General features: G+C 48.9%; 10 protein-coding genes across 10 annotated transcripts; 4 read left to right on the forward strand and 6 right to left on the reverse strand.

Annotated features, from left to right (window-relative positions):
• Positions 1-18: 18 nt before the first annotated feature.
• P175DRAFT_0499693 (putative mitochondrial outer membrane protein (Sam35)) lies at positions 19-1342 on the forward strand. Its single transcript, XM_040896794.1, has 3 exons — positions 19-447; positions 535-774; positions 834-1342. Exons 1-3 carry the CDS (start codon positions 172-174, stop codon positions 1227-1229), a joined length of 912 nt encoding a protein of 303 aa, XP_040754530.1. The 5' UTR covers positions 19-171; the 3' UTR covers positions 1230-1342.
• Positions 1343-2470: 1128 nt separating this feature from the next.
• On the reverse strand, positions 2471-3820 carry P175DRAFT_0159746 (cell division control protein 14). The gene is made up of 2 exons (XM_040892475.1): positions 3358-3820; positions 2471-3279 (listed from the first exon to the last, which is right to left on the reverse strand). Exons 1-2 carry the CDS (start codon positions 3611-3613, stop codon positions 2663-2665), a joined length of 873 nt encoding a protein of 290 aa, XP_040754531.1. The 5' UTR covers positions 3614-3820; the 3' UTR covers positions 2471-2662.
• A 956-nt stretch (positions 3821-4776) lies between these two features.
• On the forward strand, positions 4777-5987 carry P175DRAFT_0530240 (FPP/GGPP synthase family protein; the record flags this gene model as incomplete). Its single annotated transcript, XM_040899767.1, has 3 exons — positions 4777-4837; positions 4898-5168; positions 5222-5987. The coding sequence occupies 3 exons, from the start codon at positions 4777-4779 to the stop codon at positions 5985-5987; spliced, it is 1098 nt and encodes a 365-aa protein (XP_040754532.1).
• Positions 5902-7482, reverse strand: P175DRAFT_0454540 (Smr domain-containing protein). Its single transcript, XM_040894572.1, has 4 exons — positions 7383-7482; positions 7192-7292; positions 6804-7054; positions 5902-6667 (listed from the first exon to the last, which is right to left on the reverse strand). The coding sequence occupies exons 1-4, from the start codon at positions 7411-7413 to the stop codon at positions 6301-6303; spliced, it is 750 nt and encodes a 249-aa protein (XP_040754533.1). The 5' UTR covers positions 7414-7482; the 3' UTR covers positions 5902-6300.
• Positions 7483-10014: 2532 nt separating this feature from the next.
• gpaA (guanine nucleotide-binding protein subunit alpha gpaA) lies at positions 10015-11257 on the forward strand (the record flags this gene model as incomplete). The annotated part of the gene is made up of 4 exons (XM_040893587.1): positions 10015-10132; positions 10200-10542; positions 10605-11161; positions 11214-11257. 4 exons carry the CDS (start codon positions 10015-10017, stop codon positions 11255-11257), a joined length of 1062 nt encoding a protein of 353 aa, XP_040754534.1.
• Positions 11258-12313: 1056 nt separating this feature from the next.
• Positions 12314-13526, reverse strand: P175DRAFT_0403766 (uncharacterized protein; the record flags this gene model as incomplete). The annotated part of the gene is made up of 2 exons (XM_040893005.1): positions 12314-13249; positions 13407-13526. Coding segments are annotated over 2 exons (1056 nt in total), but the record flags the coding sequence as incomplete, so codon positions are not given.
• Positions 13527-14165: 639 nt separating this feature from the next.
• Positions 14166-14723, reverse strand: P175DRAFT_0491539 (uncharacterized protein; the record flags this gene model as incomplete). Its single annotated transcript, XM_040895845.1, has 1 exon — positions 14166-14723. The coding sequence occupies one exon, from the start codon at positions 14721-14723 to the stop codon at positions 14166-14168; it is 558 nt and encodes a 185-aa protein (XP_040754536.1).
• A 741-nt stretch (positions 14724-15464) lies between these two features.
• P175DRAFT_0530245 (uncharacterized protein) lies at positions 15465-15747 on the forward strand (the record flags this gene model as incomplete). The annotated part of the gene is made up of 2 exons (XM_040899768.1): positions 15465-15542; positions 15628-15747. The coding sequence occupies 2 exons, from the start codon at positions 15465-15467 to the stop codon at positions 15745-15747; spliced, it is 198 nt and encodes a 65-aa protein (XP_040754537.1).
• A 913-nt stretch (positions 15748-16660) lies between these two features.
• Positions 16661-18613, reverse strand: P175DRAFT_0543346 (acyl--CoA ligase; the record flags this gene model as incomplete). Its single annotated transcript, XM_040900373.1, has 4 exons — positions 16661-16895; positions 16975-17078; positions 17169-17457; positions 17553-18613. 4 exons carry the CDS (start codon positions 18611-18613, stop codon positions 16661-16663), a joined length of 1689 nt encoding a protein of 562 aa, XP_040754538.1.
• A 469-nt stretch (positions 18614-19082) lies between these two features.
• Positions 19083-24711, reverse strand: P175DRAFT_0530247 (nucleoporin; the record flags this gene model as incomplete). Its single annotated transcript, XM_040899769.1, has 4 exons — positions 19083-20438; positions 20499-23597; positions 23655-24585; positions 24644-24711. The coding sequence occupies 4 exons, from the start codon at positions 24709-24711 to the stop codon at positions 19083-19085; spliced, it is 5454 nt and encodes a 1817-aa protein (XP_040754539.1).
• Positions 24712-24972: the final 261 nt, after the last annotated feature.

A 24972-nucleotide genomic window follows, 5' to 3' on the forward strand; every position in this document is an offset into this window, starting at 1 on the left:
TTGCCGCACGACACAAAGCAGAGCCTCAATCGCATCGTTGCCCCTGTTCTCACTGTCACGTATGGCCTCAGTGACTCGGCCGGAGCTCTATCTTCTACTCGGACCCGGTTGTCTACTTTCCTCCTGTGCCTTTGTCCGCCTTCCCAGCTCTCCATTCACCATCTGCAGCCAATGACCTCCAACAACATCGAGGGCCGTGATATCCCCGAACAACGACCCGACAGTAGCAGGACAACGACCTTGCGCCGGTCCCGGGATTTCTTCACCGTGCCTGCTCCAGTAAAACGGATCTTCGACTATTTCCCGCTAGTAACCTATGCCGCGAATGAGCTTCCCCACTACTCCTGGTCGACGCGACGTGGAAACAACCGCTTGTTTGTCTTTACCGATATTGCGGGTGCCCAGCGGGGGAGCCCTTCGTTCAACCCGCAGTGTCTTAAGTGGCAGGTATGGTTATATATATATATATATATATATATATATATATATATATATATTGATCTCGGCTACTAACCTCTGGCTCGGTTTGAACAGGCCTACTTGAAATTTGTAGGGGTTGACTTTGACCTGGTCCCCTCGAACAACCACGCATCCCCAACCGGCGCTCTCCCTTTCCTTCTTCCCGCCCTCCCGCCTGGCCCCGAAACTCCGATTCCGTCCGGCAAACTACAGAAATGGGCTATTGAACAGGTCCATTGCGAAGAAGAGCAGCAATTGAACCCGCGCTTCAACGTATATTCGTCTCTGCTGGATCACCGGATCCGAAATGCCTGGGTATGTACACAGGGTTGGGCTTCTGACGAGAGGCGGAGAGTTGACTGATACGGTTATAGCTTTACCTCCTCTACCTAAACCATGAGAATTTCGAAGCTGTCACTCGACGCCTTTACGTGGACTCGACATCGTCCAACTTCGCCGTACGCGCCGCCCTGTCAAGCCAATTGCAACAAGCCGCGCGCGACGAGCTCCTGAAGTCGTCGCAATTCATCGATGCGAGTGCTTTGGAGGCCGAAGCGGCGGAAGCATTTGAGGCGCTTTCTACTCTCCTAGGCGATCATGTCCATTTCTTCAATAGACCCAATCCCGGACTATTCGACGCCAGTGTCTTCGCATATACGCATTTGCTCCTGGATCAAGGGATGGGATGGAAATACAACAGACTAGGGCAGCTATTATCACGGCATGATAATCTAGTCCAGCATCAGGCAAGACTCCTGAAGTTCTTTTAGCCTTCAGCGCTAGTAATGCAACAAAGAAATATAGAGAGCAAAAGCGCACATTTCATAGGCCTGTATAATAATAGCTTCACATTACTGTTCAATTATACTCAACCCTAAAACACGCTAATTCCCTAACCCACTGATTAGTCCCTCTTCAATTGTAAACACGCAACACAGTAGATATACCTAAGCAGGATGTCTATATACAATATATTATAAGCCACTGGGCACCCCCTAAGAAATTTCCCAAAGCAGACCCCATACCAAACCATAACACCCACCACTTCCTCTCCCCATCAACCACTACAACCGCAACCCCAGCTCCCTGCACAACACAAACAACATCCCCAATCTCATGCAACTAGCTCGTCAGCCGGATCTTCTTCCAGACTTATCTCACATCCACAACCCCAACCTAGCTAATCGCCCCTTGCATGCAACTGTAGAGTCATAGAAAGAGAACCAGAACCTGGCCCAGGGATAGAAATCTCCTTCTGAAGACCCCCCCCCCCCCCCCTGGCTACCGCATCTAGTCCAATAATTTGGCCTCTGCGAGGGGGCTGGTTTCCCCAGTTCCATGTATTGTGTTTCGTCCCGTGCCGCATGCGAGATCTACTACCTACCTACCTACCTACCTAACTAAATAACTAGTTTGGTGTGTCTCTTTGCTCCTGTGGTTTAGGAATCGTGGAAGCAGGGTCCGCTGTTCATCGCAATGTTGTCGACGAGCGCTTATTGTCGTTCCGTCAGGATCGTATACCTGGTTTATCTAGTATACTGCTTTTTCCTTCGACTTTGGACGTGGATTTGGGAGTTTGTATGTGCGTAGTCGATGGGTTCACCTTTGTGGTATAGAGCGCTAGGATTGAGAGGTTCTTGTGTTAATGTACTCCGTACCCAAAACAAATGGTAAAGAAAAAGGTAGTTTATATAGTTACAGAGTACAAGAATGAGTCACGACAATCCCTCCCTGAAATTTACTACATAGCATGGTCGTTGTGTCTGGCGCGCACATGGGAGAGTTAAAATAACTTTCATAACGTTCAGGTGGAACTAACGATAAATTTCACATTATCGTTCGAGTCTAGCTCATTCTCCAAGGAAGGGTAGATAAAACATGACACATGAGACATCAGAAGACCGGGGTCACAAATTGGTTCAGGATGAAAGCAGACTGAAAAATGGTCGGGAACACATGAGAGAAAGAAATAAGGAGGTCGAAGGAGAGGGGGGGGGGGGGGGGGAAGAATGAAAGGAAAGAAGAAAACAGAGGTAGAGATGGTGATCCATATGCCGTACCAGCGGACAGAGAGAAAGCGATGCGGAAGAAGAGAAACATTATGTAGGTCAAACCCAGGCCATTATCCCGTAAGGCGTACACACTCGATCGCTCAATAAAATCGTAAGCACCAGAACGCATCCATACTCATTCATAACTCGTGCTAATAAACCGTAGCTCCGAAAGGCGCGGTTTCTTTGAGATCTTCGACGAGGTCCTCCACGTTATTCAGATACCTTCCCAGCAGGGACTGCTTCTCGTCTGTTGTGCGTGTATCCCGGTTCCCTTTACCACTGCTATGAGCGCCGGAAACATTGACGCTTCTTGATACCTGCACGGGCCCCAGCTTGCTCGGGCTGCGTTGATGGGCCGTGTTGGGTGCACTTGCCGGAACCATCGGAGTCTCCGGCATCAGATAAAAGTACAAAAACTCAACCAATTTGAGTTTGACCTCGCGAGAGGTCGAGCGCTGCTTGAACAAAGAGGTCACCGTGAGCAGCCCGTCAAGTTCCTCGAACGTGCGGGTATTGGCGGGATGATCTAAAAGAGCGGTAACTAGGGTCAGGAGAGTCGCCGACTGAATTGCCGGGCAATTGATCGGATCAAGTAGGTCGAGAAGCAGGTTCATATAGATTTCCCGGGCGAACAAAATCCGCGATGGCGGGTGGAGCAGAAGCACGCCCTGTATTAAATCGAGAGTAGAGAGAATAAGAAGATCGTTGGTTCCACTGCTCCCGCGGCCAAGGAGATGCTCCAGACAGGTCACCAAACGCATTGCGACTTTGAAAAGTCAGCCCAAGCCAAATAATAACATATTAAAACTATGGGGTAACTCTTGAAAAAATAAGCAGCGCATACCATTCCATTGAAATCCATCTTGCAGCTTGAAGAATTCTCTGAATGCCGGGTCATCTTTAAGGTCGGAGAGGGCCTTGCAACTTGGCTGTGGACTGTCGAATAATAGCGGCGACTTCCGTTTGTCAGACACCGGCCGTTTCGTCCTAGACAAGCATATTTGTGCGAGGAGACCCTCAACCTGGCGCAACCCTTTGCGGACTTTGGTTGGCTCGTAGGAGGAGAGGTAATCAAATGAATGTGCCAGTAGCGCTTCCATCAGTAGTCAATGCGGAAGGATACGCGATCTTAAAATTGAGAGACTGAATCCCCGAGCGGGAAGGCGGGAGTTGGAGGAGAGGAAAAGAAATAGAAAAACCGGCAAGCAAAACAGGTTCTTAATCTGGACCCTCTTCCGCCAAGGATATATTACTAGCTGGAGAAAGGCGGGAGAAGAAAAGGAAGGGATGGAAAGCTAGGGGAGGATCTGACTTGATTTCCGATTTTATTGTGGATAAATAATAACCGGGAGGCTGGTAAACTAAAGAGCATTGTCAATGATGAGTTGTGAAGCTAATCAGTGCTCCAGATTCTCTCCACTTTGTATGCGTTGTATGGCGAAACCAGGGAAAACACCCGATGGTTGCCCCGGAGACAGCAACCGTTCTTCAGCCCAATCCCGGGCTAGGCCATCCAGGCTTGAGCTGAATGGTGGAGATGATGTCAAGCCCAATGCTTACTCGTCTGTAGGTGGTCGGGATCACTGCATCGGGCTCTTGTCATGGTGAGTGTGGCCTTTCTACTGGCTGTGGACTTGACAACCTGGATGCAGTGGCTGGTCACCGGCGTGTCACTCATGTTTCCCCATCATGCTGTTGAGGGTTTCTGCGTCGTTTCTGCGTCTTTCTTCCCTGTCAGGGTCGCGTTCAAGATAACTGCGGTCACACTCAGCCTGCATCCCTGTGCTATCTCGGAGTAATCGAGCGTCTCTGTGACTCTCGATGTCTCCCGAATCCCTGATCGGATTACTAATCCGCTGACCCAGAGTACTGTGACCGCCCGGCAGCATGTGACACTACGTCACGTTGTCCCTCTGGCTCATTTTCGTCTCCCCGCACGAAAAGCTGGGGAGCTGCTTGTGTTGAGGAATATGAATCCAACTGCCCCCAGGGGGTCACGGCAATATTGTTCAGAAGCAACGGTGCTGATGACTCTAGTTGCCTAGTTGTGTCTCGCTTTCTTCAGGCTCGTGGCATACCGATGCGGGATTGATTCTTGGTTTAGATTTGTCCAATCCTCTCCTTTTTCGGGGAGCTTGTTTAATTAATACACAGCTGTCAGTTCGATACTGGAGCTACCAGGTAGCCACGAAGACGGAGGCAGCAAAGTTTCTTTTCTGTTCAAGACTGAAGAGAAAAAAAAAAGCTCAAAGCCTTCAGCAAGATGACTTCAGAGTCCTATTTCCAACCACCTATGGCTATCCCACCGCGAACAAGCTCTACAGGTATGCCAGACATGTCTCTCCCCCCAGGGAAACCCAACCTGGTATTGATTTCCGAACTAGACTGTCGGGAACGACTACAAACAAACACCAACATGTCTCGTCGACACACGCGCAACCAGTCGAGCCTCGATGGCACAAAATACAAGGACGGGAAATGGTCCCGTGAGAATGAAAAGATCATCATGGGCCCGTACGACTACATGCTGCAGCACCCAGGCAAAGACCTACGACGACAGATGATCAACGCCTTTGATTTATGGCTAAAAGTCCCACCGGAGAGCCTCACTATCATCAACAAGGTGGTAGCTATGCTTCACACCTCCTCCCTATTGTAAGCTCTCTTCCGCTGTCCCCGCATCAAGGAAGCAACCCTAACCGGTCTAGAATCGACGATGTCGAAGACAACTCCATCCTCCGCCGCGGAATTCCTGTGGCCCATAGCATCTACGGCACCGCACAAACCATCAACTCCGCCAACTACGTCTACTTCCTCGCCCTCCAGGAAGTGCAGAAACTCAAAAGCCCCATCGCAATCGACATCTACGTCCAAGAACTCCTCAACCTCCACCGTGGCCAAGGCATGGACCTATTCTGGCGCGATACCCTCACGTGCCCCAGCGAAGACGAATACCTCGAGATGGTAGGCAATAAAACCGGCGGTCTCTTCCGACTTGCCGTAAAGCTGATGCAGGCGGAAAGCACGACGGAAAAGGACTGCGTGAGCCTCGTCAACGTCATGGGCCTGATTTTCCAGATCTGTGACGACTACCTGAACCTCTCTAGCGGGACATATACCAAGAACAAGGGGCTCTGCGAAGACCTTACGGAGGGCAAATTCTCCTTCCCGATTATCCACAGCATCCGCTCAAACCCGGGAAATCACCAGCTGATCAATATACTTCGACAGAAGACCCAGGATGAGGAGGTGAAGCTTTACGCGCTTACCTATATGGAGAGCACCGGGAGCTTCAAGCATACACAGAAGGTTGTGCGGGAGCTCCGTGAGCGGGCGTTGCAGCTGATCGATGAAATTGAGAACAGTGGTCGTGGAAAACAGGTTGGGGGCCAGAACGACGGGGCCATGGTCCGCGCTATTCTGGATAAAATTACGGAGACGACATTGAAAGATAGGCATGAAACATCTGAATGAATTTTTCCTTATTTCTTTTCTTTTTTTTTTTTTTTTTCTATCTTTCGTATTCTGTGGCGTGTTTGGCTTTGATTTTGGTCAAGGTTGTTTGCTTAGATGGGTTAGTTTGGCTACTATGATAATAATGACATGATGACCTCTTGTCTCGTTTTCTAGCTGGGGTTTTTCCAACTTCCTCAAGGGGTAGGGAAGTAGTACTGCGGGTAATGGTAAGTCCCACACTCATAAGAATGATATTATTATTAACGTCGTAATACAATAGTATTTACCAAATATGTAATCCTTAAATCATGAAAAAGATAAACCCATCCTCCTACATAATAGCACAGCAAGCCTTCTCCAACTTGCGCAACACCCGCGGAAGAAGCTGATTAACCACTTGCTCGATCTCGTCCTGGTTCTGGTTCTGTTGCTGGCCGTGTTGTTGTTGTTGTTGTTGTTGTTGTTGCGGGTACTGCTGCTGCTGCTGTTGATAATGCTGTTGTCCAGGATAACCGCCAGCATTGCCAGCATGAGACTGAGAGGAAGACATATCGGCCGGTCCACCCGTAAGGTTCACGTAGATGCGCCCGGCATTTTCCTCTGTTGCGTACTGGAGTCCGAGTTCGGAACAGATTTGCTCAACGCGGGGTTTGATTTTCTGGACATGATTGGCGGAATGGTTACCTTTTCCGACGATCCTGTAAATATGGATATTCGTTAGCAGAGTTAGGTTTTTTTTTTTTTTTTTTTTTTTTTTTTTTTCATATCGAAATATATCATAGGGAACGGGCCAGGTCGATTTTTATCGGTGGAGCTATGAAAGGATGAACGTACACGTGAAGGTGCGTCTGGCCATGCGCCCTGGCGTATTTGATGCGCTCTTCTAGAATATCTTCTGCCTCCTCGACGAACTGTCCGTGCAAATCGATGGTATCCGCATCGACGCGTCCGTTGGCGTTATTCTCGCGGAAGATGAACTCCGAGGCCTGCTTGTTGTACTCGTCCATCTTGCGGCCGTGCGCTTTGCCTTGCTCGGAAAGTTCTTTGGCTTGGGCGCCATCGCCGCTGGAGTATGCTTCTTTGGACTGTTTCAAATTCTCCTAGCTCCCGGCCACCTGATTGGAGGCGGCGGAAGGGGGGAGGAGGGTGTATGATTAGTCTCATGCGGATGGCTCTGAAAATAAGGTACAGGGAGTGAGTGATGGGGGGGAACGGAACGCACGCGCTGGAAACAGGAATTGCGCTTCGCGGCTTCTTGCCGGGCGAGGTCGCGGAGACGGTCATACTCGGCTTCCGCATCGGAGCTTTGTTCATGGTTGAAGGCTGGTAGGTGAAAACAGGGGGAGATTGGTTAGCGAAGGGTGCGTGGGAGAGGTGGTGGTAGTGGTGATGATGAAGGTTGGTTGTGTTTACCCCGGGGGCCCATGTAGGACATCTCATGCATGGTGGTTGGTGGATTATTAATTAACAAGGATGATAAGAATATAGATTAAGGTGATCTATATATCTAGATATAGATATAGATATAGATATAGATATAGATGTAGGTGGGTATCGTCATAAAAGACAGAACAATATTTATAGAAGGGAAGGATGAACAGGAACAAAGCTGAGAGGAGAAAGATCAGATCTGTGATCGGAGGGAGGGATTGGTGCCCTAAAAGTCAGGTGGACCCCGCGAGGCCAACCAGAAATTTCTTTCGCTTTCCGCCATGGATGCATTCAATTCCTGGCCACGAATATCGATAGGTAAGATTCTCGGGGGCTTAATTTATAACCTATCATAACTACTTTCTCCAGTGGATGGTGACTAATTCAGAATTTCAGATGATCTATTGACAAGGTCATCACAGACGGTGTCACTGTACTGGGCCCAGTTTACCAACTAGTACAGACCAGCTTTGCCATTCGATCCACCAAGAGACTCCATCCGTCCCAAATCGCAGAGATCCAGAATTGAAAGCTTGGGAACTAACACAACTGAAAAACGCGGACTAACCGATCCGATTACTCCGTGGTTCTACTCCATTTGGCCTCAGACTGAGTCAAGGAGGTGTGAACCCATAACTAGTTATTATTTCGACCTGAAGCGAACTACGGAGGATCGGAAACGATAATTAATTTACCGACAGGAGATGATTCTTCCCACCCGCCACGAGGACCGAGTTTGGGTTAGGAAGGGCATAGCGTGAGGCATAGAAGACGACTAGAAGGACTAGACGGTGGAGAGTCATTTTAGCCCCAGGATCAGGACCATACTAAGTCAATACCGTCTTCCACAAAAAAAAAAAAAAAAAAAAGGGAACCCAGATCCTCGGGGTCATAATATGCCTGAATAAATGTTGGCATCCTGGACTTGATGATTTGTTGACCTGCTGACTGGTTTGAAGTGGAATTTATCCGTATGTATCGTCCAGAAATCCCAATGGATGGATAGGATATTTCCTCGCGCGGAGAAAGAAAAACGAGGCTCGACAACAGTTAGCGTGGAAATTACCATACGGTATTGATTCTTGCTGTTTTTTTTTTTGTTTCTCAATGATGATGTGCATATCACTATATATAACCTACAGAGCATACGTTATGAGACTCTAGATGATCAAACCAGGCCGAAAACTGCGGTAGTTGGATCAAGTCTCACATCCTCCCATCTTGAAACCAAACTGACTTTCCAACGGATTCAGAAAATCAGGATGGACAGAGTACAGGAGATTGATTATAGAGTATTGCACAGCATATAAAGGCCTTGCCGCAGTCGGAAATTAAATAGATAAATCAATTCCTGCTAGTAATCTCTTACACTACTAGGTACCAGTAGTTACTAGTAGTAGTCTTCTATGAAATCAAATTGATCCTCTAACAGAAGTTGAGTGTACTTGATGATACATCTCCAGGACGATTTATTACCGGCTGGAGACTACTCCAAAGAGAGTCTAGTAGGTAGATAAGTGTACTTATTGGATGTAAAATATAGTCCACTTTCCCCTGAGGTATTGTCTCCAAACAGGTAATGTAATGTATTGTAATACAACCCCTTTCTTAACACTTCTTAGGGATGAACTCTTCTTCTTCTTCTTCTTCTTCTTCCCCGAAATTTCTTTATTGTCCAGTGAGATCTCATTCTTCTGATACAGTAAGACTTCTTAGTGATTTCTACTAAGCGCCCCTCCCCCTTACCTTTTGAGCTTAATCGTTTCTTCCTCTCTCTCTCTCTCTCTCTTCCTCGTTCTCTTCTTTCCTCTCTTTTCTCTCTCCAACTGATCTGCTCGTCCATCTCCCTTTCCCCTCCCCTCCAGCTGGGCTAGAAACCAATCATCTCCTAAGCCTCTATCTATATCTTCTTTTCTTTTCTTTTCTCTACCCCCATTTTCTTTCTTTCTTGTTTTAATCCTCCCAATCGTCTTTCTATTAGGAACGCGCTTGTATTATTGGTGTATTCCAGCTCACTCTCTCACTCTAATTTTTTGCCTCCTTTCCGCTTGCTTAATCATACGTTTCATTTCGCGGCTCCCATCTCGCTTTTTCTCCCCTTACTTCCTTCACCTTAGGGGCCATTTGTAATTCCAATCGCAACAGACCTTCAATTCAACCCTGCCACTCTTCTTCAACCTTGAGAGAGAGAGAGAGAAAGTTTTTCTATTATGTGAGTTTGTCCTGGCTCGTTCTCGTTCCCATTACCTCCACTCCTGGTTTTTGCCGGCTTCAACCTGCTGCATCGGGTGTCCACTCCACTCTACCTACCTACCCCCTTGGTCCTCAAGTTGCTCTGTCACCTCCTCCTTGCATCTACTTGATCATTGTGACATCGCACTCTATTCGTGCGCTGTCCAATTTTGCATGGTGCCCGTTCATTTGCAGTCACGGTATCTCGCGCTCTTCTCCCGTGTTCTTCCACGTTCATGACTTCCGTGCACGGAGAATTCGCTGACCTCCGGCGCCTATTAGACTTTCTCTCTACTTCCACGTCGCTCATTTGAGATACCATTGTTCAACTAGACTTTGATCAAGAACTTTCCTTTATTTACATCGATTAATCGCCGCCAAGATGGGTTGTGGAATGAGCACCGAAGATAAGGAGGGCAAGGCCCGCAATGAGGAGATCGAGAATCAGCTGAAGCGGGATAAGATGATGCAAAGAAACGAAATTAAGATGTTGTTGCTTGGTATGCGGTTTGGGCCTATTATTCCCGTAATTTTGACTTGGAATCAATACGCTAACAATACACCCAGGTGCTGGAGAGTCTGGCAAGTCAACAATTCTCAAGCAGATGAAGCTGATTCACGAGGGTGGCTACTCGCGCGATGAGCGGGAATCGTTCAAGGAAATCATCTACAGCAACACGGTTCAGTCGATGCGTGTCATCCTCGAAGCCATGGAGTCCCTGGAGCTGCCCCTGGAAGATGCCCGTAATGAATATCACGTTCAGACCGTCTTCATGCAACCCGCTCAGATTGAAGGCGACAGCCTGCCCCCAGAGGTGGGCAACGCCATCGGTGCTCTTTGGCATGATGCTGGTGTCCAGGAATGCTTCAAGCGATCGCGTGAATATCAGTTGAACGACTCTGCCAAATAGTAAGTACTGCGGTACTCCACAAACCCCTTTCTTTGCTAACTTTAATTTTTTTTTTTTTCAGCTACTTTGACGCTGTCGAGCGGATCGCCCAGCCTGACTACCTCCCCACCGACCAGGATGTTCTCCGCTCTCGTGTTAAGACCACCGGTATCACCGAGACCACCTTCATCATTGGCGACCTGACTTACCGTATGTTTGATGTGGGTGGCCAGCGCTCGGAGCGTAAGAAGTGGATTCACTGCTTCGAGAACGTTACCACCATTCTCTTCCTAGTCGCCATTTCGGAGTACGATCAGCTACTTTTCGAAGATGAGACTGTCAACCGTATGCAGGAAGCCCTTACCCTGTTCGACTCTATCTGCAACTCCCGGTGGTTCGTCAAGACTTCCATCATTCTCTTCCTCAACAAGATCGATCGCTTCAAGGAGAAGCTGCCCGTCAGCCCCATGAAGAACTACTTCCCTGACTACGAGGGCGGTGCCGATTACGCCGCTGCGTGCGACTACATCCTCAACCGCTTCGTCTCCCTAAACCAAGCCGAACAGAAGCAGATCTACACCCACTTCACATGTGCCACCGATACAACACAAATTCGATTCGTGATGGCGGCGGTAAATGGTAAGATCTTTTCAATCGAATATCCATTTCCAAATCGCTAATAGATATCTAGATATCATTATCCAAGAGAACCTGAGACTCTGTGGTTTGATTTAATGATCGGTATATTTTGATCGAGTGAGGATTATCTCGTCATTTTAGACCGTACGCTATGTGAATTGTAATTTGTCTTGTTTTATTGTCATACCATGCTGCAAATTTCCTCCGAAAGATCTTGGCGTTGAGAACTTTCATTGTTTATTTTTTTTTTTCTATCTTAATTTCCTTGTTCCCCTTTTTCTTTCACCTTTTCCTTTGTCTTGAGATGATATCTAGCCAGCTCTTTGTTCTCAGCATTACCGATATCCATGTGACACAGAGCAGCGGGGGGGAGGCGGTTTCCTAGTTCCATTTTCTTCTCTTTCCTCTTCCCCACAAGAAACAGGCCATCTGTGATTCTGTGGAATCTACCTGTGGCCCTTGCTCTTGGGATACTATGCCCAGCTCGATTTACTCGACTCTCCCTCCTTCCCTCCCATTGGCTTTAATCTGTCGTTTGGTTCTTTCCCTTTTGTCTCTGTCTGTCTGTCTGTCTGTCCATCTTATCTGCTCTTTTTGAAACCCGGATATCCCACACATCTTGGTGCACTCATCATAAAATCTTCGTGTGTATCCATATCTCACGCATATTTCCCTTTTTTTTTTTTTGTTCTTCCCCCCCCCCCCCCCGAATTTCTGCCCATTTCTTCTCCTTCTCCCTGGTCGACTGGGAGCAGTACGAGCAACAGACCCACAGGCACAGCAGAAGAACAGGCAAGGTACCAAGACTTTCAGGTCCTTTTTTTCTTTTCTTATGTGTCATGCCAGGGTCGGTCATTCTGTCATAGTCAAAGTTATGGGTTGTGAAATATATTCCTTGTTATATCATTTAATCTACATCCAGCTTTCACATGTTAGCGGAATGAATCCCTGCATCGTCTTATAGGGATCGAGATTTATAATAGCATCATTGATCATAGATTAGATTTCACACGTGGGAGCCATCGGCTAAGGACTGAGAGTATATACAAGTAAATGAGTCCTAAATGGAAAAGAAAGCTACCCTCGGCTTACCCTCCCATAACACGCACATCCCATCCCTTTCCAATATAAAAAAGAGAGAGAGAGAGAGACCTAGAATCTCAACTTCGGGCCCACAAAAACAATCAACACAGCAACAACCCATAGCCCAAAGATCCAAGCATACAGCATCATCCTTCCCCACCATCCTTTCCCCTCCGTCATCCGCCGCAACATCCCCATTCGCTGCTCCGCGGTTTTCATATTCCCCGTTGTCCGATCAAGACCGTCCACTGCGCGCGTGAGAACGGATTTCTCGGCCTCCAGAGAATCATGGAACGCCTGGGAGGAGGTTTTCAGTTGCGTGGCGAGTGACAGGAGAGAGGTAGTGAGAGTTTCTTGCTCCAGGCGGTCGGAAGAGAGGGCGACTTCGGTTTCTTGGGCTTTTGTTGGGGGGTGCGAGTCTGGAGAGGAGGTGGTGGTAGTCGAGGGGTGGAGGCATGTGCCCGTTGCGGCAGCTGTAGAGGATGGTGGTAGTGGTGGGGGCGCGAGAGAAGTGTGATGTCTATTTCGGAGGGTTGCGATTGGTGTGGCTGTAGCTGAGGTGTTGGAGGAGATCGTTGTTGTAGTAGGTTGTTGGTTCATTTCCTCTTTGTGTATCGTTGTTACTGTTGCTGTTGGTGTTGCTGTAATTCTGGGTCCTGGACCGGAGGTGGTTACATCATCTTCGAGGGTTACATCCTCTCGACTTCCCTCTTCTGTTGTTGTGCTAGGTGTACCTAGGAGGTCCTCTTCATCGATAGATCCCTCGTCGTTGGTGTCGTTATCATCTTCGTCGTCAAAGTCTGTGTCTTCACCATATTCACTGCTCCGCGCAGAGGAGCGAGCGTCCATCTCGGCTTGGATCTCATCGAGGACGTTCTGGAGACGCTTCAGGGTTTGTTTGTTGCGGATGAGAGAGGACTGAAGGTCATGTCGGCGGTCGACAGGTTTCACCTGGGAAAGACTGCGCTCAAGAGCTTGGAGGTGGGTGCGGGCGTATTCTATATTCTATATCCATTGCGAATTGGCACAGATGTTAGCTTGGAGAGCCCTATTCATATTAAGTAAACCACAAATGCATGTGCCGCTCGCCGCTAGGTTAATCCAGGTATAGGTACAAGTACAGTACAAAGGGACAAACTTCGGGGTATTAGAGCCGACATACCGCGCCAACTCTCATCCGTTGGTACTCCGATCGCTGGAGAGGCTGGAGATCAGCATTTGGTGAGAGTAAGTTGTGTTCGAGACGAGTGAGAAGACGAGAGAGGTTGAGAGCTGCGAGGTCAGAGGGGTCCGTGGTAGCTGGATAGGTTGTAAGAGTCATTGTTGGGGGGGGGGGGGTGTCTATTAGGGAGGAAGTTATTGACTGAATGATTACTGCACTGGCCTGGGTTGCTTGAGATTCGTGCTTTGGTAGGGTATTTGTAGATGCAGAGGAGGGGGAAAGAGGGGCCGAGAGGTAAGAGAGGTGCAAGGAGAGAGAGTCGGGCATTCACTTCATAGTTAGTTGGTTCTTGTTGCAGCTGCGAAGTCATTAAGTCAGGAGCCAATTGACCTGTTGCCGATTGGGTGCTGACTAAGCCGAAGCTGGTCCTTGGTTTGCCTTAGGTACACATGTGGATATCTCTGGATAAAGGAATTCAATAACACTAGATCTTATTGCCGAGAACCATCGTCGTCATTTAGGGTCATCAGGACTCAGGACTCAAGAAAACCCCTGTCCGTACAAAAAAGAGGAGTTAATAAGAAGAAGAAATGGTCGACGAGATGAATGAACGAAGAAGGCTCCTAGAAAAAAAAAAGAATTGGAGAGCGAAACAGTGTGAAGAATAAAGGCGCTCCATTCCAGATGAGGTAGATGAAGATACATTATTCTAGCGAGTTGAACCAAAAGACCAAAAAAAAAAAAAAGAACGAAAGAAGATTAACTGTACTCGACTACCCACCTTCGCCATGTTCGCACCCCCTCCTCATCAACCTCGTGCAAAAACTCCACACCATGATTGTGTCTTTGAACAGACTGAATCTCACCAGAGAGGGGAGAACTTGGAGGTCCCAGGCCTTGACCTTCTACAGTCCACCCCCCAGTCGGGGGTGAGGTGGCCTGGAGTGGCTCTTCCGACTGTTCTGTGGATGAGCTTCCAGGCCCTGATGACGAGTTTTGGCGACTGTGGTTCACCCCAAAAGCCACTGACGGAGTGTATGCGGGTCTATGGCCAGAAGAGCATTTCGTATCCGGGTTGGTATTTAGCTGGTCCCCCTGTTGATAGTCTTGGTCCATCCTCAGTCTTCGTTCACGTGCTAGAACGGCGGCCAAGTAGCCACTCGACGGCAACGGCGAATAAAGCGACAGAGGCTGCAAGATATCACAAGCAGACGGGAGTGGGGGGCTATCGTAGGGCGTGTGTGCAGGATAGGTAATTTCTTCGCTCGCCGCATCAGATGGCTCTTCGCCACCACCTTTCTCGGGTGGCAGATCCATTAGTCCCTCAAATGGTACGTATCTTCTACGTTGTCGACGCCTGATACGCTGGACAAACACAAAGATGCAGACTATGCAGGTGACCGAGTACAGGACCCCGAATAAAAGAAGTCGGGGATCTTTGAAAACGGTCGTATGGTCATCCTCGCAGCTCATCGCCGGTTTCATAGGATCCCTCTCTCAATGAGGGTATCACCCGCAGTCCCCCGACAGATCCCAAGGTACGCCGGGACGTACTGATTTCAAGTTTAAGATCGAGCGGGTCTGTCGGCAACAATCGTCTGATGATGCGATACTTGAGACTGGCAGGATCTGGGTAGTCCTTGACAACGGAACGACGTCTTGAAAGTTTCAAGGAACCTAGGAGAGCAAAAATCACGGCAAAAAAAAATGAAATGACAGAAATGAAGTCCGACAATATCTCCTGAGGTGTTAGGAAGATGACAGGTATAAGAGTAAAGATGGAATTTGGTGATTCCTAGGGCCAACGGAAAGACACAAAGACCGAGCGACCTGTCTGAGTGTCAAGGTGAGTACTCTGATCCCAATCAGCTCCAAAGAGGGAGTTGGCATGTTCTAATAGCTTTTCTAATTTCTGCAAAGGAGGGAGATGAGGAAAACTCCAGATGCAGGGACGCATACACAGACCCCATCTAGAGCTTACCCGTAATTCATACTAGCCCTCACGGAGGGAGGGGATCCCCCCAGTCCAGCTGTATCATAGTCAGCCACGGAGAGCTTATGCGGCAAGTCGAGCCCACGAGATCCCCATCAGAGTGTCAACGGGCCAAAGAACGCGGAAGGAACATTCAGATGCAGGTGAGTTCAGCTGTCCAAATGGTGCGCCACCCTCCCCAGCCAGCGTCAGTTAGTAAGTTAAATTAAAGAGACTAAGTCCCACTAGTTCTCTAGGGGACATTTAGCGGAAATTCCATTCGGCTGGGATAGGCGTAAGGCTGCCTATGCGGCTCCATCGCAAGCAGGGAAGGTAATCTCGCCGATGGCGAATCGGCAGCGACGATGACCAGACCATGAGGTAGGAGAATTCATTCTTTTAATCTTAGGAGGATGGAAATAGAATACGAAGGGGAGGAGAATTTTATTGGAGCTTTTCAAGTTGCAGGTTGGTGGACGGTCACGGGTCACGGGTCACGGGCCACCTAATCGAGTTAAGGCGATCCCGTGATTCGCCTCGTCGTTTGTTTTTCTATAGAGTACTTTATAATAACTTCAATAACTTCACCAGCTTTGTGTGGTTTACTGAAATGGCCCGAGTCGACGATTCCACCCTGTCGCTGTCTTTTCCATCGAGAAGACCGGGGATGCTGTTGTTTCCTCCCCTGGTCCTCGCCTCTCAGCTACGCCTTCGTCCGACGGTGGACAGGAGAATGGAACCTTAATTCGTCACAATCAGCTCGCCATCCGCCGCATTTAAGACTAACAGCTCCGCTTTGACGGCCCAGAAATAGTTGATATATCTTTTTTCCAACATCTGTCTCACTCCCAGATCTCTCTGCAGCGGCGATGGAGGGGCAACAGCTCTCCCTATTCGCTCCATAGTGCCGGTGGGCTCGCTATGATCGACTGTGGCGTGCTCCTTACTCGTTTTCCCTCCACTAAAATCCTTAGTGGCCGAATGAGGATAACCAGGCTTTATCGCTCCTCCTCGTGATAAATGGCTTATCCGCTTTGATTGATCTAGATCTACATAGCTGCCTGGTGATATATATGAGCTATTTGCCCCTCTCCCAGGCTCCAGCTCGACGCTCAGTCTTGCGACCCAGCAACCGGGTCACTCTGGCTGCATGTCGTCGATCCCAGCAAACCCTATACCAAATTTCGAAAATCACTCAATGCCCCACAATATTAAGATCATTGGCTATCTTCGATGGCCGCATTTGACTGAGGGGCTTAAAAGAGGGAAGGCGGGATCTCGTTTATAGCTTCGCAGCCACGCCACTTCCTTGCATCTCCTGTTTAGCCTGGTCCCTAAGCGCCTTTCGCAAGATTTTGCCAGATGGATTTTTGGGGATCGCATCAACAAAAGCCACTCCACCAGTAATTCTCTTGATCGCTGACACTTTGCCGTCTATGAAACTAACAATATCTTGTTCAGTGGCGCTGTGTCCTGTTCTCAACACAATATACGCTCGAGGGCGCTCATCGTTGTTCCTACCAGCCAAAAATTTCCTCGTTAGCTCACAAGATCGCCGCGCATTAGCGTCTTCAAGATCGCATCCCAGATACGTACATTGGTACTCCAATGACTGCAGCATCCGCTACTGCCGGGTGTTCCAGTAAAAGGGCCTCCAGCTCTGCCGGTGCGACCTGGTTGCCTTTCACTTTGATCAGCTCCTAATGCACAATTTTAAATTAGTATATGCACAACAGCACGGATTTTGCCCCCAGTGTGGTGGCAATTGGGGTTTTTGCGCGCTATTTTACCTTCTTCCGATCAACTACATGAAACCTTCCGTCAGAATTGACGTACGCGATGTCCCCTGTCTTTAACCAACCGTCTTCTGTTTTGATCTCCTTTGTAGCTTGAGTATTCCGCCAGTACCCTTTCATGATATTCTGACCACGGACCCAGAGCTCTCCTCGTTGGTTTGGCCCTAATTCTGTGGTGCCATCATCGTCCATGATTTTGGCCTCACAGTTGGCGTGAAGCTCTCCAACCGAAGCTGAATAGCTTTTCTCAGTAGGGACCCATCCCATAATTGAGCATGTGGTCCTGCCATGGCGCAAATTGGAAAGATTCCAAGTTAGCCTACAGGTTCTCCCCCACAAAGCTAGCCCTTTGCTCCTCAGGATGGGAGTGAAACCTACTCGGTCATCCCCCATCCTTGTTTGACATTGATTTGTCCAGGAGGCCACAGTGCCTCAGCCTCTTCACATACTTCTCGCCCCAACGGGGCAGCTCCACTGCCAATTGATTCCACACTACTAAGGTCATATTTACCTCTCTTTACTGCAGGGTGCTTGGCCAACGCAATCACCACAGGTGGGACCAAAATGAGGTCGCTAATACGGAATTTCTGAGTGTATTCAAGCATCTTGACAAAGTCAAACTTTGGCATGATGTAAACGGGTACCTCACGGTTTAGTGCTGCAGCGATGAAAATATTTTGAGCCATTGCATGGTACATAGGAAGGAAGCATAACCATCGGGCCCGCTTCGATCTTTCCTTCCAATCTGGGTTCAGATAGAACATGTGATTATACTGCAGCATGTTGGCGGTATAGTTTTTGTGCGAAATCTCGACCCCCTTCGGTCTTCCTGTCGTGCCACTCGAGTAGTTGAGCGCAAGGGTTTGGTCGGACTTTTCAGGTGTTGAGAGTTCATCCCACGTAAACCCACCACCCTCTTCAACAGACGCGATTAGCTCCCCCCAGTATCGACAGCCCTTCTTCCCTTGTCCTTTTCCATCGAAGATGGCATTGTTAAAGACGAACACCTTGTCTTTTCCCATTCCAGCTATTTGTGCAGCTTCAATTCCAGTGTCGAGTCTATCGTCCGCGCAAATCAGGAACGTTGTACCACTGTCTTGCAGCTGAAATGCTAGTTCTCGGGCCACATAGGTAGGGTTTGCACCAGTGAAGATGCCGCCGGCCATGATAATTCCCAAAAACACCACAGGAAAATAGATATCATTGCCTGAGAAAAGCAGCACTCGATCTCCTTTCTGGAGACCAGCCTTGCGCAAACCAGCAGCCAACCGTTGACACCATAGCCGGAAATCATGAGTAGTGAAGTAATGGGTATCTGGACGAGCAGCTTCGGAATAGCATCGATGCGTCTTGGAAAGGGGGTGAGACGGGGAGGTAAAGAGCAGCGACGCTAGGTGGATGTCGGGGATATTGATCTGCCAACGAGATGTGAACGGCATCTTTCACGATCTTTCTCTCTTTTAATTACTGACGAACAGCAAACCCAGGCTAACGGCAAGGTCAAGGAAGGACTCAGCAATGATAATTAGTGGTCAACGCCACCCCGTATGTTAGGAGGAATATCGAACGTAAGGAAAGAACTCAGGAAGCCACGGAGCCCCAAAACAATTAGTTATATAATGTTGAGAGAGAAAGCCCGGATACCCCTCCAGTAAAAAAAGCAAATAGGCAGGAGAGGAGAAGAAATGCAGACTCGCAGGTCTGAGTTGTTGAAACATCTACAGGAGTGCGTTGTCCCACGCTAAAAAAATGTAGAGGTCTGTAGAGTAATCGCAAGAGGCAGAAGATACGAAATAGAAATTGAAATGAAAGAAAACCATAGACTGCGAGACAAAGGATAATCGTGATGATATTGCATACAAGCAAGCAATCCTTCGTTGGCATCTTATCTAGTCCATAAGGATCACATTACGCCCCTTCTCCCCCCAGACAAACCAGAGCTGCTTTCAGCTCGCTGATAATTTTTTCTTCTAATCGATTCTCAGCCCCCGATGCAGCGTTGACCGGCTTCTGTCGCGCCAACTCCGCCTCCTTCTCATTAGTCGCGACAATCCGTGCCCGGAGAGTCGGCTTCCGCTCTAGCAGTTCTTCAATGTCTTCTTTGACCTGCGCCTTGTCCCATCTGAGGTCCTGGATTGACTGCGCATCGACCCCAATGCTAGATCCCGCTTCTCGGAACCGACCGAGAATGTACGAGATTAGCGCGAGGGAGTAAGCTTCGGAGGCCATGCTTAAGCAAATCCTTCGGGAAGGTGAAGGAAAAGCGCTGCGTCCAGCGGTAAACGACTCGGCTGCTCGGGTGAGCTGCCCTTCGAATTGGTTGAGGAATGCGGCCACCTCGGGCGCAGTGCGGATAACGTGGTAGAGGAGATTCAGGCATAATGGGAGAATGCCGCCGGTCCAGATAGCGTACAACCTCGGTACGGGGTCAAATGGACCGAATCCCTTGGGTTGACGCAGGACGTTTGTTAATCGGCATGTAGTTAGCTGGGCGAGAGCCGCTTCCACCGCAAGATGTTCTGCTAGCATGGGTATCGTGGACAGTTTCGCTAGAAACGAGATGCTAAGCTCGCCGTAAATAGGGTCGCCCGCGACGGCCAGTTGGTCCGCCCACGAAAAAAGCGATGTAGCATGTCTTACTGTGTCGTTGTCTGCGATATGGTATACAATGTGCTCATATAAGCGATCGACATTCTTCACCTGCAGAGAGCTTTGTAGAATCGCCGTGAGTATGGCGAAGTCCTTCGGTGTACATTTGTGGGGCTGGTCGTGAAGATATGCGGTCAAAGACTTGAATCCCTGCGCTACTACCGTCTTCACAATCTCTACCACCAGTCCAAGATCGGATGAAACCTCTGCCTTCTTGCTGAGAGTTTCAGGCGCGGTTCGGGAAGGACTGTCAAGGTGAAACTGGAGGGAAAGGAAGAGCACATTGAGAAGTGATCGATAGTACTCTGAATCATCGTTAATCAACGCCTCTTCATACGTTGCACGACGAGTACGGAGAGCCTCCCAGACGACTCCGAGGAGGCTGAAAACATCCGCGCCCTTAGCTCCAATCTCAACCAATCGTTGGAGGAGGGCTTGTGCGAAGTCAACTCGAGTTTGCTGGATGCGTTCAAAAATGGCCTCCTGTGGAACACCGTTTGTATTGGCCTCCAGGCATTTTTTGACTACCTCTGCCATCGACTTCTGAACTTCACGGTCTGTCATGAAGTCTGAACAGTGCTCCACTGCGAAGAACTTCCAGCTGCGAAGAAGACTCTGTAATCGGAATTAGCCGCTAGAGCTCTCTTTTACATAGGGGGTTGGGCTTAAACCTACCACTTGCGCCTCGACTAGAGATAGATTAAGATTGGCACGTTCGAACTCCTCCGCAAACCCTTGATTCCGCGATCCCGCCCAAGCAAAATCATAAGAAAGGAGCTTTTTCCCTAGCCGGGTATCGTAGTAATACTCACGTCCCAGGGAGCGAGGTCGCAACGACGTCCTCTTAAAGTCGTCTAGTTTACATCCGGAATACCTGTTCTCAAAGTTTCGCTTAAGATTGGCATGAAGGGAGGCGTTGTACCCAGATACTTCCACTGCATCTTTCGCATACCAGGAAACCAGAGGGATCAGGGTTTTGTAGAAGGTTCGATCTTGCATTTCCTTCGCTGAGTGCAAGTAAACGGCGCAGAGATCAGCGATTACGGCGGCGATCCTTGTAGCAAATATTTGGTCGACGCCGGAGAGTGCCGACAATTTTAGTTTTGAAACATAATTAACGAGGCTGGAGAAGAAGTTGGGATGTTTCTTCAATTGTGGGGTTGCCCAGGGCCAGTTCTCTTGTGCGTTAGAAACAAAATCAAGTAAAGAGAGGGACACCTGAAGAGGAGCCTGCTCGATATCAGAAAGCATATCAAGTGCCATCTGCAAGAAGGGGGTTCCTCTCATAGCAGAGCTATTCTGCGGATCCGACTTTTTTAAGGATTGGCGGGGAGAAGACCCAGTCAGAATATAGACTGCAAGCCACTGTTGGCGCTTGCTGACCAAAGTCGACAGCAAACGCCATACAGCCAACTGTAAGTCCTGGTCACTTAGAGGTTTGTCGAATTGTGATAGAACGTCAAGGAAAAGGCAGGAGGATTCAGCTCCCAGGTGACCAACTAATGACGGTGGTTCATTCGCGGCATCGAGAGCTGCCCCGGATATCAGTGGCTCCAGCAGCGATAGGACAGATAGTCTGTAAGGATAATGAAGAGCATATAGCTTCACAAGAACGGGAGTTGCCTTGAACAGCTGGTCTTCCAGAAGGGACGGCGGCTGGCCCAATAGCTGAGCGGCCTGCAAAAGTCTAGTCGAGAGCTCCAAGGTCGAGATAACCTGTTTTTCCACCAAGGTCAGAAATCGAAGATATATGGTGGGGGGAGTTTGAAGCCCGTCGATGATAAGTCGGAGAATCGGATTGAAAGGCAAGTCAGCCACGGAGTGTGGTCGGAGAACCTCTAGAATGTATGTTGCCGAAGAAGAGAAGACACCTGTAATCCTAGAATCTAATTTGGTAGTGGCATCTTCATTTGTACCAAATGCATAATAAAGGATCCTTTCAAGTGTCTTCGCTATCATGGTGTTGATTTCGAATCGGTGCTCTGGAGCGTTGAATCTCCAATTCGCGTTACTATTGTACACCTCCACCATCGTGCGAACAAAGTTGAGTAAAATACCTCTCATGACATGAGAGGGGACGCCAGAAGTCCAGTCAGACACAACCCCGGCCTTGCCTGTAGGGCACCTTCTCAAGACAGCACGAGAGGCGGCGTCATCAGCAACAACTTCAAATAAACGGACGCAGCCAATTAGGAAAGGATATTCTCCCGATGTCACTTCTGCAGCAGAGATTATCGCGGTCATCATGCCGCCTTTACCATCGGACCCAAGCAGACTGCTCCGGGACAGCAACGGCCATACCCTGTTCGGTAGCACTGCGATAAGTGCATAGATAAAGCGCAGGCAAGCGACTGTCGAGTCCATAACACTCTCCGAGCCTGCTCTAGAACCAATGCTCTGTAAATTACGCTCAAATATGTCAAAAACAAGGGAAACAATGTCGTTTTGGCGACATAGCCCATCACTTGCCATCTCCAAGATCCTCTTCGCGGGGGAATCGGGGTTGTTTCGTGTCTGATCGTTTGTAGTCGTGGTGAGAAGGTCCGCAAGTAGCCATATCGTTTCGGCAACAGACTCTTCTGCGAATTCTGCTGAATAGCCCCCGTTTTCATTCCACTCCTCTAGCCAGCTTCCAAGGTAGCTTAGGCAGGAGTACTGGTGTTGCCACATTACCACAGCAGGCTTTGATTCAGAAACAATTTGGCCCACTGTTGCCGATGGAATCTGGGATGAACCAGTAACAATGAGGGCGTTACTGGTTGTGGGACGGTCAAGTATCTGTCTTCGTGAAGTTGAAGTAATCATAGGAAGGGGTCGAATAAGGCTAACTAGATTCGCATTCTCATCTTCCCTAATTGTTTCATAGCCCTGGAAATCACCGGGGATAATCTGTGTGAAAGATTCCATGTTCTCTAGTTCCCCGAGGATTTCAGGGAGACTTTCTTCGTTGATCAACTCCTTACTTAGGAGAGCGCGACACAGCTTGATAAATGGTACCGTTTCGTAGGGGAACCGTGAGCGAGCCAACCGAAAGATGGGGTTCATTAACGAATCATCCTTCATGAAAATACTCTTCGGGTCGCTAGAATCGACTGGCGAAGTAGTCAACGGCCATGGGGATCCTGCAGGTGGTCCGGTAAGAATTGCCAGCACAGACTCAACAATTTCTGGAGAATAATCCAAGTATACGACCACCGCCCGGATGAGATCCAAGAGCGATACTCGGATCCAGCGACTTGTCAAAATATCATCAACAGCAGAGGTGTTTCCAAGTTTGGCGGCAAGGGAAACGACGGTATCAAAGACAGTACTCTTCATTGCATCCGAGGTGAGGAGTGCGATTGTATCGTCCACGGTATACGTAGGAGTGCGTGCATTCTCGAGTAATTCTTCATAAAGCGATGTCTCTGATGCCCGACCAGCATTTGAATGGGGAGTATTTGACTGGAAAGAATCCACAGCGCTTTGAAACTGTTCCAATTCCCGGGTCTCTTTGTCAATTAGCGCCAGTTCCCCCATGGTATGTAAGATAAGACCCCACGAAAAGGCCGCCGGACGCGCAGTTTTTGACGCCACTCCGGTCGTCGTGAAAATCTCGTTCAGCTGGCCAATATCTTCCCTTGAAAGGAAATAAGGTGTTTTTGCAGAGGCGGGTTTGCCATTTCTTTTGCTGATAATCGACGGTATGGAAAGGGGGAGCTTCAGGAAGACGAGAGTGATCAAACAAACAAATGCCTGGAGAGGCAAAAGCAATTCTATCGAATTGTCGCATGGCTTGGAATAGTTAGATATATATGGCCAAGGACACGGGAGAACTAAAGTAATGCTTACTGCTTGAAGGGATTCGAGGAAGGCATAGTCAACCATTAGACGGAGCCAAGACAAGAAAAGGTCTGCAGAAGGAATTTCTGTAGACGCTTGGAGTTGAAGGAACAGTGTCTGCAGGAGATGCAAAATTTCTTCGACAAGGGCCGTCCTCCACATATCTTCAATGGCCTCACTGCTTTCGGCAGTCCCTAGCCAGCCACCGTCACCTTCTAAACTTGAGAGTCGTGCCTTGATGGCCTTGATACATCCTTGGGAAAAGTCACGCCAACCATCACTACTTGACTGGTCTTTAAAGATGGATGCGCCCAATTGGCACAAGTCCCTGCGGCTACCCTCCTGCAGTTGAGGTGCCGTGTTCTCAGTATCGCCATCTAAAAACAGGGAGAACAGCTTGCGGGCGGTCTTGACAATATGGGTTTTTTCGGACAGGAACAACTCCCTTAATCGCAGGCGTCTTTTTTCTTCAGAGGCGAATTCGGTGGTATTGTTTCCATCCCTCTTGCTGAAAATTTCGGCAAAACTGGGCCCAGCTAACGAGGCACGGAAATTATCAATCCCAGCTGCGCCTTTCAAACTCGTAGCCTCTTCATCGGCAAAGCGATCCAGAAGGCGAGTAGCAGGACGGGTTTGCCATTCCAGAACTACGATTCGAAGCGCGTTGATCTCATCGATTCCGGCCTTTTCACTCAACCATAGGGCGTCCGCCTTGATCTCCTTCAAATCGTAGGAGGCCTGTGTAGTTGTCTCTGCATGAATTGCAGCTGTCTTTGTCTCAAAGTCGGATTTGGTCTTTGCGGACGGTGGACGGAAGACGTTGTCGCGGTTCGAGAGAAGCTGGACACTGTCTGGGTGCGACAGAAACGAGAACAGACTTCTTGTGTCATCGGGGACGCTGTCGGGATTGCACGTATAGAGGAAGGCTCTCTTCCAGGACCTAATATCACCACAAAGTCAGCAACCATTGCGACACGTTCCTGTGCAAGCGCCCATACAAAAGCTGAACGTCCCCAGAGAAGCACTTGTCCAGGGACGGGAAATAGGCTTCCGGGACGGGAGCCATTGGCGGGACAACTATATCATTATAGATAGCAGAGCCACGCAGCAGGGGATTGCAGGTTGGGTGGGATCCCAAGTAACCAAAGACCGCAATACCAGGCGAAGGTGTTACGGACGGAGCTCAACCAGAGGATTATATCGAAGGAGAGCATCTTTTCGGAGGTCAACATTGAATGCCTATCAGGGTTTAGTCCCCAGGCGGTGAGGCAAAAAATTTGTGCCGTTTGACAAAGTGTCCCAATGGGGAAAGGGATCGGCTCCACCA

Source organism: Aspergillus ochraceoroseus, assembly GCF_002846915.1.
Source record: "Aspergillus ochraceoroseus IBT 24754 chromosome Unknown P175scaffold_2, whole genome shotgun sequence".
In the NCBI taxonomy this organism is placed as follows: domain Eukaryota; kingdom Fungi; phylum Ascomycota; class Eurotiomycetes; order Eurotiales; family Aspergillaceae; genus Aspergillus; species Aspergillus ochraceoroseus.